This window comes from Ctenocephalides felis, unplaced genomic scaffold (genome assembly GCF_003426905.1).
Source record: "Ctenocephalides felis isolate EL2017-DRISC unplaced genomic scaffold, ASM342690v1 CF-g0.4_SCAFFOLD_00845, whole genome shotgun sequence".
NCBI lineage: Eukaryota > Metazoa > Arthropoda > Insecta > Siphonaptera > Pulicidae > Ctenocephalides > Ctenocephalides felis.
In genome coordinates this window covers 91,170,858-91,186,430 of record NW_020536999.1, presented here as the reverse complement: position 1 = coordinate 91,186,430, position 15,573 = coordinate 91,170,858, and the positions used below count along the sequence as shown (strand labels likewise).

Sequence of the window (15,573 nt, the reverse complement as noted above, 5' to 3'; positions counted from 1 at the left end):
CCCTTGGAGCAAAGAAATTTGAAAATCTCCATGTAACTTACATAATCAAGCGCCGAAAATAAATTTGAATGAAATTTACGATTATAATGGACACTTTTACATGTTTTTTTGATAATAATTGCAATATATCAAATAAAAGAAAAAAAGGGCATCATTCGGTTTAAATAAAAGAATATTACATTACTTAAGTAAAAATATTCTAATATGTCAGCTAAAGAGTTTTTTTCTCAAATTTTCTCAAAATATATTTTTATAATTATTAATTTTTATAAATCATGTCAATCGATTCAGAATGCCTCTAAACGTCTGGAAAACACAGATTTCGTATATTACACCATAGACCTCTTCGATTTGTATATATTTATATAGGATTGTTTGTATATGTTACCAAGTGAGACCATTTTATGACCGCCGGCGGTCGTAAAGATTTTTTATCGTTTGATGAAATGTTTGGTCTGAAGGTGAACATCAAACTGTGGGTCGTAGTAATAATGATTTTATGATATACTAGCTGTACCCGTTCACGCTTTGCAGTGTTTTACGTCAATTAAAAATGTGAACAAAATGCATAATTGTTACAGTCTACCAGTTTCCTTGTCTACCAGGCTACCTGTTTATATAACTATTTTCCACCAAAATGCCTGTCCACCAATATACCTGTTAAGCTGCTCATCAGTGTACCAATTTACCTGTGAATCGGTTCACCTGTCTACCAATTTACCTGTCATTCGTTTTTCATGTCTACCAGTTAACCTACGTATTCGTCTATCTACCAGTTATCCTGTCTACAATCCAATTAACTGGTCGGATTATTTTTCCACCAATATGCCTGTCCACCAATCTACCTGTTAAGCTGCTCATCAGTCTACCAATTTAGCTGTTTACCAATTTACTTGTGTATCGATTCACCTGTCTACTAATTTACTAACCTACCAATTTACCTGTCATTCGTTTTCCATGTCTACCAGTTAACCTGTCAATCTGTTTATCTACATATTCGTCTATCTACCAGTTGTCCTGTCTACCAACCAATTAACCTCTCTACCTATTTACCTCTCTGCCAATTTAACTGACTACCTGCTCATCTGTCTACGTATGCCCTATTTTTTTTAGCTTGCGTTTGATATATTACAATTATTATTGTTTAATATATTTATTTGAAGAAATTCTAAAAGACATGAAAAAACGTCCGTCATAATTGTAAATTCCATTCACATAATTTTTGCTACTTGACTATATAAGTTACATGGATGCACTAACATGATCGTTTCAGAATCTGTGTTCTATGCAATATTCAGACGAAATCTGTAAATATATATATATATATATATATATATATATATATATATGTGTGTGTGTATGTATGTATATATCATGGACCTAATCAAAACAGCAATAATAATAAAATAGCCACATAAAATTTGGACAGCTATTTATGTATTTTATATGATGGAAACCAGACGTTCTGATTATATTATCATATTTACCCACTGCACTATTTATAGTATCAATTTCATACATTTATTTATTATATAAATCCTTTTTAATAGAAAAAATATATGTTATAATGTAAATTACAGCAGACCAGTCGTTCTGAAACGTTTTACACTATATACTCAAGTCCTTATGGAGTTTCTTCAAATACTTTTGTGTTTTTTAAATCAGTTGTTGTTTTTTAAAAAAACGTCGACGAAAGGATAAATTATATAAAATAAGTAGCTCACACCTACTTTTCCAATTTTATGTTGAGCGATTCAAAATGACTTGAAACGTTGAGATAAATGTTCGTTTGTCTTCTGACGAAAACATAAATTTCTCTTTCGGAAGTTATGTATTAATTTAATACTAACTTCAATTTGATAAAAGCAGTCTGTGGATTGACTTCTTATGATATTAAATTGGTATTAATGTATAAATAATTGGTATTACTGGCATCTTAGTTATAAATGCAGAAATGTCAGTTTTGTCAAAATCTTATTTTTAGAAACAGCTAGTGCCTTGTTTTTAGGGTATTTATCTCACAATTTTAATATTAATCTGATCTAAGAAATTATGTTATTATTAAAGTATGACATGCACCCACATACATACATATATACACGAGTATATTAAAAAGGCCACGTAGAAGATTTCTGTCCTCTCCTAAGAAGTCGTAAAGGCGTCGTAAAACTCATATATTTTTTTTAATACTGCCAGAACACTAATAACGTCACACAGGGTGAACGAAAGTGTCCGTCATCATTAGTCATGACTTTTACGACAGTTTTGCCAACCGTAGAAGAAACACACACATACGTGAACTTGCCGTACAAGGACTCACTTCACGTCAAATAAAACCAGAGAGAAAAGGACGCTACTGACGAGCTGGAGACAAGATGAGCTCACTTCGTATCGTACAGATCTGTTTAATTTCATATAAATGAAAATTAGTGTCAGGACATGCGTCCTATTTTTAAATGGGACGAGAAAGGGACTCTACTGACAATCTAGAGACAATATAGGCTCACTTCACATCACATAATAATAGGAATTGCGAAAAAGAACTCTACTGATTTTGTATTCGATGCAGTTTCCAGATATTTATGGCACTATTATACACATTTTTTTACAAATATGGTTCTGAATCGAAAAGGAAACTGGGTTGGATCACTATGTTAATCTGTTATCCTTTCCTCGGGCCTCGATTATTTTTTCTTCGCAGCTAATGAACTGAATAATGTTTAAAAAGTAATTAAACCGTCCGGAATCTCCTTAAGCTGTTTATTTGAGAGTTAATCCTCGAAAGTCGTAAAGTGTAAAGTATATTGCGACCGCCATGATGTCGTAAACACGCTGCAGAAATACAAAAGCAGCAAAAACAGCAGAAACAGCAGAAGAATTAACAAACAAAAACGGTTTTGCGTCAGAACTATTTTCGCTACCTGGATAAATATTTAGTCGAAAGGAATTTTAAGATTTAAACTAAAATTGTGCACGGCTTTCAAGTCCATTTGTATGGACTATGCTTTATATTTTAATATCGACGTTGTGTAGCAAAACAAACTGCAAAAAATCTTCTTGTTTAATGGATGCGTAAGTTGTACTTTAATTAATGCTAATGCATTCTGCATAAAATCTGTCTATTTTAAAAATATTAAATAAAAAGCATCTACGCAGTATCATGATGCGCCCATGTTTTTATAGTGAATTTGGAATAAGTTGGAAAGTCTATTGGAAAAAGCTGATGTTTAATTTCCTCACCTGAACGCCAAATACAAAGGTATGCAGATCAAAGGACACGAAACGTATGCCATTGCTATGGCAATTATGGTCGTCTCCATTCTGCACCATCTGGAGTTCTTTTGTGGATGAGCGATGGCAATGTACCTCCAAACGGCCAAGGTGACTGTCAGCCAAATGGATATGGTGTGGCATATCTGGAAAAAAAAATTCAAGGTCAAGTTTCAATTCTAAATAGATAAAAGGTCAAGTTTCAGTTCTAAATAGATAAAAGGTTAAGTTTCAGTTCTAAATATTTTTTAGATAGTTGATCAGCTAACAATAAAATTGGTGATACGTTTTAAGGCTAACTGAAAGAATACCATCTAATTAATATATTTTACCTAGAACTGATCTATTCAAATGGCCTTATTACCATTTTATAATTTTTCCTGATTTTCTGATTATGTCTTTTTTGAAGTATTTTGAAGAATTATCAGAATTATGCTTGGTTAAGTCAACGAGCAATTCTTGCCGTCAAGAAATATGATGTACACGCATAGAATTTCACCATTCAATCAAAAATATGCTGGCGATTTGGTGACATACCAATGATTCTGACTGGTCTTCCGTTTGACTTCAAACGATTGCAATTTCCAGTTAGCCTTGTGTTCGCAATAACAAGTCGCAAGGCCAATCGCTTAGTGTTTTCGGGATAAATTTCAAATAAATTATCTAGAAAATCATTGTTTTTCACATGGGCAGTTATACGTTGCCTGTTCACGAGTTGGAAAACCATCCGCTTTGTTTGTGTTAACGTCAGACCGAAAACAAAAATGTGGTTTACCAAAGAGAACTTCAATGAAACGGATAATTTGCGGATTCACTTTCATTTACTTAGAGAAGTTCAACTAGAAAACACTTCATTTTTGTAATCGAAATAAATTCATTACTGTTGTGCAATAAAATCAAATTTTTCCTTTTCAATATAAAACAAACAAAAAATTTATTCATCTTTCTCACGAAACCATCTGGTGGCGAAACGGAGTTTGTCGGGTTTGCTTGTTGTCTAATAAATTATACCACATTTGGTCCAGTTTTCATCCCTATTTGGACTCCATCTATCACTTGGACGTTGGATTCATAAACATTCTTCTATTGCGGGATAATCCCAAGTTTCATTAGTTTTTATTGGTTTTCCTATATTATCTTGACATAGTTTATCGTTCAGGCGTTGGATTCAAAAATCTTTTTCTATTGCTAGATAATCACAAGTGTTTTTTTCTTGGTCAACTGATATCCTGCATCCAATTTCTGCACTCCTCACTTGGTCTTTTCTTCCTCCATCATAACCCTACCATGCTAATTATCGACTCATCCATAACTTTAGATCATGTCAGGCTATTTTAGTCTGTCCAAACAATAAATATTTACGATTCCATCTCCGTCTTGACTTTTGACAAATGACCCAGTTGTGATGATTTGCATAACAAAACGACAGTTGAAGACTTCTTTGAACTAGACACTGACTTGTTTATTATGGAAAAATAATTAGATTACTGAATTTGGAGCTCGAGAAGATCATGAACTAACTGTGGTGGCAATTAGCGATTAAGGAAAATCACAGTTACATTATGAACAAAATAAATTCGAATTCAAACGGTGCATTCTGAAGAGCTTGGTAAAAATAGATGCATATATATAGTTATGTTTATAGTCTATAACTATATTTATAAAATGTGTTAAAACATTTATCTTTTCGATTTTAGAAAAGCGCAGAGGGATTAATGTCTGAAATATGTTTATTCCAAACATTTCTTCATTCTTATTTCTCTCTCTTATTAAAATCTCATGTTGAAATATTTACGTTTCGGAAATTCTTTTAACACCTTCCTGAGGATTTGAAATAAAACATGTCGATGGATCGCGAGTGTCAGAGATGCTTCAATCGGATAGAAGATTAAATATTTATATAAAATTTGTTAAAATAGATTAAAAGAAATATATATATATATATATATATATATAATACTAATTTAAAAATAATTAAGTATGAATTATTTCTAAAATATATTCATTATGTTTTATTTAATTCAATGACTTAATTTGTTTTTTAAATACATATGCATGCTTATTGTGTCATTAAAGATGATGGAACCAATTTCTCGAAACGTTTTGCAGTTTTTTGTGCTAAAGGATAAAATTATATATATCTATAATTTATATTACATAATTTCTATAGATTCGTTTAAATGCACTCTCGTTGTGTTTGTATACATTCATTTGTGCTTGTATACATATTAATGTGCTTTTTCGATGTATACAGCTTATATATTAAATCCAGTACTTATGTACTTTTCTATGTACTTACATGTGCTTATATACATATTAATGTGCTTTATTATTGTACTAGATGATCCGACAGACGTTATCTTGTACCCATGTCTACAATTTTTTAATATAATATACTAATATTTACCGTTTACCTAAAACTAAAAATTATTGTTTTTTAAATTACTCTTTACGCCAAAATGCATATACATTTATAATATGAGCGATGTTAAATGTAAAACTGCTTTATAAAATGATGAATCTCAATTCCCACACTTTATTGGAAATTGAAGTCTTTTAAACGGTATAACATAACCATAACCATAACCATAACATAACGCTGGCACTTCATGTTGCATTAAATTAATTTAATTTTCTATTATTTAAGATATCCAAAATTACATCTTAAACTTCTCCTAATCGATATCGTGAGGGCCGAATTGTATGTATTTAATTTTACTTTGCCATTTGTTGTTATAAAGTGAAATTTTTACGAATTTTAAAAATATTGTGGAAAGATAAGTAAAAGATGCAAAAAAAATATATATTGAAAAAAAAACTATATTGAAAATTTAATATCCGAATCTTGTGTTGGCGCTCCTTAAAGCGTGCGCTCGTATTTTTCGCATGCATCGCATTAAAGGTGGGACCGGCCCTGATTAATACTTAATTTCATATTTTAAGTGAATTAATTTGTCTTATCCTGTTCATTCAATCTGTCATACATATACTGTATTTTATATTATTTTAATTTCTGGTACATCTCAGCTGCTTTTTGGCAATAATAATGTAGACATTGCATTCTTCTTATTCATAATCATAAAATTATTATACATATTCTAATATTGTCTAGATTCATAAGTAAATTGAAATTTTTGGCAGAGGATAGTTTTCATTTGTTTTCAATGCAAACAATGACATGTCGTTTTTTACAATTTTTTCCATTTATTTGTACAATATTGAACATACATCTTAGAAAATTTCCTTAACAAACTTCAGAAAGATTTATCAAAATCCGAATAATCGTTTAGGAGGAGTATACAGTGAGTGCTTGCAATTTAATATCAACTTTATATAATAGCAATGAAGCTCAAATTGATTTTACGTTTTAGTTAGAAAACGTTTGTATGTGATAAAGATAAGGGCTGTTTTTTAGGGTTTTTCCGGCAATTATTCGATTTTTTCTCGCCGTATGAACCATCCTTGAACTTCAACGAACATTTTAAAAAAAGAATTGGCCAAATTAGTCCAGGCGTTGTTGAGTTATGCGCTTACCAACATATTTTGCGATTCATTTTTATATATAATATATATGTATCAACTTATTTATTTTAATTTTACTTATGTACTTGACCTATGTACTTACTGTGCCTATATACATATTATAATGTGCTTTTTTCATGTATATATATATATATATATGCTCTTATATATTAGAATCCAGTATATACTTATGTACTTACACAAATGAACTTGCGTTGTATACATATGTTGATTCTGGCGGTCTTTATTAAAACACACTGATCTTTTTAATAATTTATTGACACTAATTATATTAATGGTCCTAATATATGATTTCTATATTCACTACTATTCTCATTCTACATTAACTACCCTTATCATTATCATCTATCTATAGTAATCTCATATATATATTCAAATACTATCATTCATACCAACATTCATACTAGCGCAATCTATTAATAGCTAACACTCAATAAAATTCTAACATGATTGTATAAATATACATTTGCTTATATACATGTTTTTGCACGTATGCATTCTGTGGTAAATGCTTATGCCCTTGCTTATGTACTTATCTATTATATAAAAATAAGTCGGGTTTTCCTTTCTGACGATATAACTCCAGAACGCACGAACCAATTTCGACGATTTTGCATTCGTTGGAAAGGTCTCGGACTCCGTGAGGTTTATAGCAAAGAAAATTGAAGAAAGATTTCAACAGAAAAGCAGAAAACACTTTTTCTTTTTTCACATACAGCGTCATCTCTGATACTTATCATGTACTACAAACTAATATTTTTTGTTTGACTGCACTCATTGTTCTCTGCTCAGTTAATTTCATATGACAAACCGGCATTGTGTTCACTGTGAAATTGTGCAAAAAAAGTAAAAAAAGTAAGTTATTTGTTTCATAACATTTTAATTGGAAACCATCAAATCAATCACATGTATTATGCAAATTTTTATTCAATTTTAACAGCAGGCAATTTTTTTCTTCATCTTTTAATCACCAAACGAAATGTTACCTAAAATGAAACCATCTGGTGGTGAAACGGAGTTTGCCCGGTTTGCTAGTATTATATATAATATTCGGACGTTTTCTGTTTCCAACAAAAGAAAATGAATATAATCAGACATTTCCATGAAAGACGTCTACTTCATTTTACTCCATTACCACCGAAGAAAACTATTTCCTTCCATTTCCTTCCACTTGGTTCTCTGCAGGAGTTATTAATACTTCCGACAACTATTTCCGGACTACTTACATCAGCCTGGCTGTCTAGTTTATATCCGTTTTTCGATGTCGGGAATGTCATTTCGACATTGAATTAAAGATAAATATTGAAACCACTAGTAATAATTGACTCGGAGATGGAAAATGTAATTTGTGCTGTTTATAGTAGAGCAACTATATTTATGAAATCTCGTGCAACGTTCGCAACAAATTTAATGAAAAATAAATGAGGAAATGCAATAAGACCATATACTCAGTCCGAAGATTCATTTGTGTACCTAGTTCAATAAATTAATCTATATCAACTCAGTATGCTCCTCAAACGCAATTTGTTCGTGTTTTTCAACCGATTTCATACCACACTTTTCAATTTATAAATTTTTCGATATTAAATGTTCTTTTGTTCCCTTTACAAATGTCGAGACTAATTTCTTCTGCTAAAATTTTGTGTATTTATAATTTTTTTATTACTGAATTCGATTAGAATGAATAAAGCGCTTGTAAAAATATATGTGTGCCATTCTGCTGAAAACAAAATCGATATTTGCCTTCATTTTGATTTTTCTGTATTTTATCAAATTAGTTATCGGTACGGAACCCGCATTGTTCTCACAGTTGACTGACTTTTTATACCAGATTATCTTATAATATACATACAAACACACACACACATACATATATCAAGGCGGTATCGAGTCCGACATACCCAGACAGAAGACCGGTCTGGGATGCATAAAAGCATTTCCTTCGCTATACAAAAAAAAAAAAAAAACACATACATATATAATTTTTTTTTCAAATAAACTGCCTAATATTTGTACATAATCCATTATTTACATAATGAATCAAGTTTACAACTGTATATAAATACATCAACAAGTGCATATATAATTTCATATGCATTTTAGTACACAAGTATAATTATACATTTAAGTACATAGCAAGTATATATTAAGTTACTATTAAGTATATACATATTAAATAATGTATTTTAGTACATCGATCTCTATGTAGTTATATAAGTATATACAACCAAGTATATAAGTACGTACTTAAGCACAAATACATATGTATAAGAATCCTCCAAATACATATGTATGTAAAGAACATTCTTGTATATAAATGCATGAAAAAATCATAAGAGTAAATATGCATATAAGTACATTGTATATATGTAAATGTATATGAACGTATATAAGGAGACTAGCAAACCCGACGAACTCCGTTTCGCCACCAGATGGTTTCGTGAGAAAGATGAAGAATTTTTTTTGTTTGTTTTATACTTGAAAAGGAAAAAATTGATTTTATTACACAACAGCAATGAATTTATTTCGATTACAAAAATGAAGTGTTTTTAGTTGAACTTCTCTAAGTAAATGAAAGTGAATCCGCAAATTATCCGTTTCATTAAAGTGCTCTTTGGTAAACCACATTTTTTGTTTTTTGGTCTGACGTTAACACAAACAAAGCAGATGGTTTTCCAACTCGTGAATAGGCAACGTATAACTGCCCATGTGAAAAACAAACATGATTTTCTAAATAATCTATTTGAAATTTATCTCGCAAACACTAAGCGATTGGCCTTGCGACTTGTTAATTGTCATTGCGAACGCGAACTGGAAATTGCAATCGTTTGAAATCAAACGGAAGACCAGTCGGAATCATTGGTATGTCACCAAATCGCCAGCAATTTTTGATTGAATGGTGAAATTCAATGCGTGTACATCATTATTCTTTGCGGCAAGAATTGCTCGTTGACTTAACCAAGCATAATTTTGTTAATTCTCACTAAGGTTCCAGCAATTTGCATTAAGGCACGATGCCATGCACCACTAATTTTCTTAGCTATAAAACTTGCGGAGCCCAAGACTTTCCAATGCAAAATTGTCAAAATCGGTTCGTGCGTTCTGGAGTTATATCGTCAGGAAGGAAAACCCGACTTATTTTTATATATATGTAGATAAGCGCATGTTAATGTTTATAAGTACATAGAGGCACGTACGAATGTGTATATATATATATATATATATATATATATATATATATATATATATATATGAGCCCTGCCCCCCCCCTCCATGAAACTTTTCGTGCGCATTACAGGATTGATTTAATTCCGTCGGAGCCCCCCATTTAAGCGTTTAGGCTTCTGACACATTTCGAAAAGTTTATTTTTATTTCATATCTCCTCTTTGTTTAACGTTACAACTTAACTTTGGGGCCTTCATCATACATAAATATAATACATTATTATGGAAACGAGAGGAATTTAAATATTTAAAATGGAAAAGAAGGAGCCTTTTTTTGATAAAGGATGACTACTGGACCTTTGTAGGAAAGCGATTAGAAAACGATTAAATGGGAAAGGAAAAGTGAAATAGTGAAAGATCTGGAAGGTATTGAGTATATATTTATATTTAGGCTTGTCTTATTATCATACCTATCGTTTAATAAATGATATTACAATGTCCTAATAATAATAATATTATATGTTCTCAATTGTTTACAACAGTTTCCTAGACGACTGGTTGCTGTAGCAACGGATTTTAGCTTACAGCCGTTGCATTCAAAATATATTATCAATAAATAAATTTTGTCCATAATATTATTGTAAAGATTTAATCAACATTAAATACATATGTGGGCCCTATGCAATCATCTGATACGGAACCATTTATGTCCTGTGGGATTTTATTTATTAAATAGACTTGATAGACGGAGAGCTAGTGTAAAATTATAATTGGTTATTTCTTATGATGAAAATAATGATCAATCAAGTTCATGATGCTAGTGAATCATTTTTAACTTTCTGAACAAGTTTAAGTTTTCTCCAGAAAATCGGATTAGCCAATTTTGTATTTTTTAGACGTCTCTGGTCATTCAAAACCGCTTGGGTAATATATTTCGTGTGTAATACCACTGGACCTCCATGACGCTACGATCAGCCGTTCTTTTTTGCGTGTTGTCGTATCAATTACCTAAATAATTAGGTAATTGTACAGTGGAAACAACAATACGTTCCATATGATATTATAAGTTTTCACATTATTATTGAGTCGATTATTTAGGAATATCAAAAAGGTTATGCAACTAGCTTTTTTAGGCAAAATGCCACTTATACCTAGTTATTTATTCACTTCCAGATCCAGGCGGAATGCAGAAGGCAGAATGCAATAAACGAGTAGAGCTTTTTTATATGAATAACTAAGTTTAAGTAGCATTTCGCCTTAAGGTATATTAATAATCGATCAAATATAATTGAGTTTTTGCTATTAAATAAATTTTTTAACTGTTTAGTTAAGAAATAAAGATGTCGCTTTCGCCAAAAACTAAGCAATACGATTTGTAATTGATATCATTCATTATAAATAGATAAATGATATTATCTATGTATCTCCTTCGGGAAGTTAAAATAAATAAAATCATTCTTACAAATTTTCTACAAGCGCTTCGATTATTTGTGGTATTACTTTAATGAAAGCGGAATTCAATATATTCCTCTCGGGGCGATATTATCGCAACGTCTGATAAAAGTCTGCCAATATATCGATATATTGCGTACGGGTATCGATAATACGATGTATATATATATATATATATATATATATATATATATATATAATACGTGATATAATCGAAGCACGGTATCTCTTTTATTAAAAAATATTCAACATTACATTTTGCTGTACGATGTTTATTCATTTGCTCATTAGGCCGAGATATGGATTTGTTTTTTTATCACATATACACACACACTATATATATACATATATATATATATATATAATATATATATATATATATATATATATATATAATATATATATATATATATATATAATATATATATATATATATATATATATATATTAATCGAAATGAATTCACGCTTAGTGTTTTTATTATTGAATTTGCTCCAATGTTTGTTTGTTTTAAAATTTAATTAATTGGGTGAAATGGCTCTAGGTGATTTTGAATTTTACTAATTATTTTAATTGTAGGTCGTGATTGATTGGAATATTTATTTATGCTTTGTTTATGAACATAAATTAATATAAAAGTATCAATTGGGACTAGTTCGAACTCGCCTTCATGATTTGTGCGAATTTACAATGTATGGCTTCGGGCTATTTTGTTTATAATTTTGTGTAACATGGAAATGTTATCGTATGAAACATCATCTAGTTAGAAATTAAGGTCCATAATGCACAATCGATAGAGTTTATATTTTTTGGCATTCGTGGATATTTAAATCCATTATAAAGTGCATAAGTTGCACAGACTGAAAACATGCTGCACACAATTCGATACTTGTCTCAGAATATTTGTCCAGATTCTATGCAGAACTTTCTGGCCAATATCTGAAGATCGTCTTCTCTAAAGCTTACAAATAGATAAATTTTCCAAGAATATTTGTCCAGATTCTGGCCAGAACTTTCTGGCCAATATCTCATGATCGCCTTCTCAAAAGCGCACAATTTTGATACTTTTTCTAAGAATATTTGTCAAGATTCTGTGCAGAACTTTCTAGCGAATATCTAATGATCGTTTTCTCAAAAGCGCACAATTTGATACTTTTTCTAAGAATATTTGTCCAGATTCTGTGCAGAACTTTCTGGCTAATATCTGAAGATCGTCTTCTTTTAAGCTTACAAATAGATACATTTTCCAAGAATATTTGTTCACATTGTGTGCAGAACTTTCTGGCCAATATCTGAAGATAGTCTTCTCTAAAGCGCACAATTTGATACTGTTTCTAAGAATATTTGTCCAGATTTTATGCAGAACTTTCTGGCCAATATCTCATGATCGTTTTCTCAAAAGCGCACAATTTGATACTTCTACCAAGAATATTTGTCCAGATTCTGTGCAGAACTTTTGGGCCAATATCTGAAGGTCTTCATATTTAACCGCTTTTCACAATTCTTATCCATTAAATTTGAAAATAAAAATTCTATCAAATTAAAATATATATGTATCAAATCAAATTAAAGAAAAATTAATGTTTTACGATAAAATGGAAAAGAGCTAGGTCTGGTTAATGGCAACGTTAAGCGACAACCTTTTGGAAGCCGTATTTAAGGTACAACTTCAAAATTATTCCTGCTGAAAGTCCAATAGCTAAAGTTCGAGGTAATAAAGTAGAATGTAAGAATAGGAGTACCTTGAGGTACAAAGTGACTAAATTGATAAGTCGGTTAATCAAGATACTGCCCAATTAGGCCATCTATCTTTTACCCCTTACCTGAGTGAATATCGCATGGAAGAACACCATGTGCGCCAACCCATACTCGTACATCTGCTCCCTGGACCTTTTACCATGCCAAAGGTACATATGGCTGGCAAATGGCACATAATCCAGCATCACCAGCAAATCGCTGACAGCCAATCCCGTCAGCAGGGCGTTGGTCGGCGACCTTAACTCTCTCCTGGTCAGGATGACGATGTTGAGCAGGTTGGCAACGCATCCAAAGATGCAGACACTGAGGGCGAAGTAGCCGTGCAGGCCGAGGTAAAAGGTGTGGAAGCTGTCCAGACCAGGACCGCAGTACTCGAACCTGGTACCGGAGGTCAGGTTGTCGGCCATGATAGAGGAGGATCAATGAGTAGTAGACTATTGGACTATTGGTGCATGGATGATGAATTGGAAGTGGAAATTTTTAAATCAGGTTGAGATTTACTTGGTTCTTTGGATCATGATAATGGACTATTAATGCATGGATGACGAATTAGTAGCATATGGATATTTTAATGGTTTGATGAATAAATCAGAAATACGTGGATTTTTTTAGGAATATAAAAATTAGATTAACAATGAATTGATGATGGATTGAAGTCACTAGGAAATTTTATTAGATTAATGAATAAAACACTAAAATTTTAATGGAGTCATAAATAATTCAGAGGATTTTGGATATGAGGCAAATGGAAATGTTTGGAAATGGAATATTCACTCTTGGCATTTTCATTTACAACTTTTTATTTAGTATTGATATTTTATTGATTGCATTTTGCAAACAGCAAAAATTTGTTTGGTTCATTTTGAAGACCACCAAAAATTCAGGATGGCATTCACAATATTTTTTACACATTTTGAACTCGCAATTAAACACAGTTTTTCATTTTAATTTTCATTAAATTAAAATTAGTGTATATTTTATTATCACTTCATTGAAATTTGTTATTAAATTACATTTTAATGAAGATTTGAAATATGCAACAGTGGATTAATATGAGAAATGCATATGCAATAATTAATTAGTGAAATATTTAATTAAATACACTTTGCATTTGCAAATATTTGTTTATAATTAAGTATTTATAATTGCTTCTAATTAATTGACAATTATAATTAGGTCTTTTATTTTTTCAGTTTAGAATTAACAAGACAAATCTAAATATTTGTATATTTTATTTTTAGAATGTTTTTGCACTGATGTTGATTTTGGTCTTGGAAAATCTGTAACAGAAAAAGACAAATGTTTATAAATATAATTATATATATATATATATATATATATATACATATATATACATTATATATATATAAATGTATAAATATATATATTTATAAATTCAATTGAAAGCTTCGTCTGTACATGACAATTCTGATTTTGCTCTGGTGTACATGTTTGTGGAAAATCTTATTAAGGACTGTTATGTGGGTTTTTGTATATATATATATATATATATATATTAAATGAGCATATGTATGTATATATATATGTATATAATCGCTTTGTCAACAAGCCAGCTTATTATATATTCCATTTCATTGCATCTGTTATACATTTTATACAACAAAAATGTATATACATGTATATAAATGTGTATACATTTAATACATGTATGTATATAAATGTATAATATTTACGGTTATAAATATAGATTAACAGTGTATAAAGTAAAATTTTATTAGCAACAACTTTTTCTTTGATCCTTTTTTCATTTTACATCATTGATAAAAGTTATTTCTTCAATTAAATAAAAATAATTTAACATATTTGCTTTTAAGTTTATAAGTTATAACTTGACAATTTGTTGGACATTAATATTTTTGTTTAAGAGCGTTATAACGAGGGTTGTCTATAACGCCATACTAAAGCACACAGACTGACTAAAATTTTCGACTGCATTTTTGCAGATTTTTGAAATTAATTTGATTCAAAAATTGGTCGTATGTTATAGGGTAGAACGGGGCCTTAAAGGACCAGCAACTATATAAAAAAACAAGTAAACTTACATCTGCATAATTTCAAGAAAACATACTTTTAAACTTTTGTAATTATATAAAATAATCTCGTTAAAAAAAAAAAACAAATCTGAAAACGGTACGTTAAAGTTTATAAAATTGTAAACATTTTCTGCTGAAACTTTTTTCAATTACAGATATTCATCTAAAAGTTATTTACTTATGAAATCGTGGATAAAAGTATCGATGTTGAAAAAAGTTGAAAGATTAATGGAAAAAATTATAACACTATATTATCTTGCAAATAATTCAGATAAATAGACTACAGAATTTAATCAAAAGAACTATTTAATTTAAATAACAAGAACAAGTT

At 30.3% G+C, this 15,573-nt stretch overlaps 1 protein-coding gene across 1 annotated transcript; it reads right to left on the bottom strand.

Moving 5' to 3' along the window:
* Positions 1-3,236: 3,236 nt before the first annotated feature.
* Positions 3,237-13,595, bottom strand: LOC113363006 (sex peptide receptor-like). The gene is made up of 2 exons (XM_026605497.1): positions 13,254-13,595; positions 3,237-3,416 (listed from the first exon to the last, which is right to left on the bottom strand). The coding sequence occupies exons 1-2, from the start codon at positions 13,593-13,595 to the stop codon at positions 3,237-3,239; spliced, it is 522 nt and encodes a 173-aa protein (XP_026461282.1).
* Positions 13,596-15,573: the final 1,978 nt, after the last annotated feature.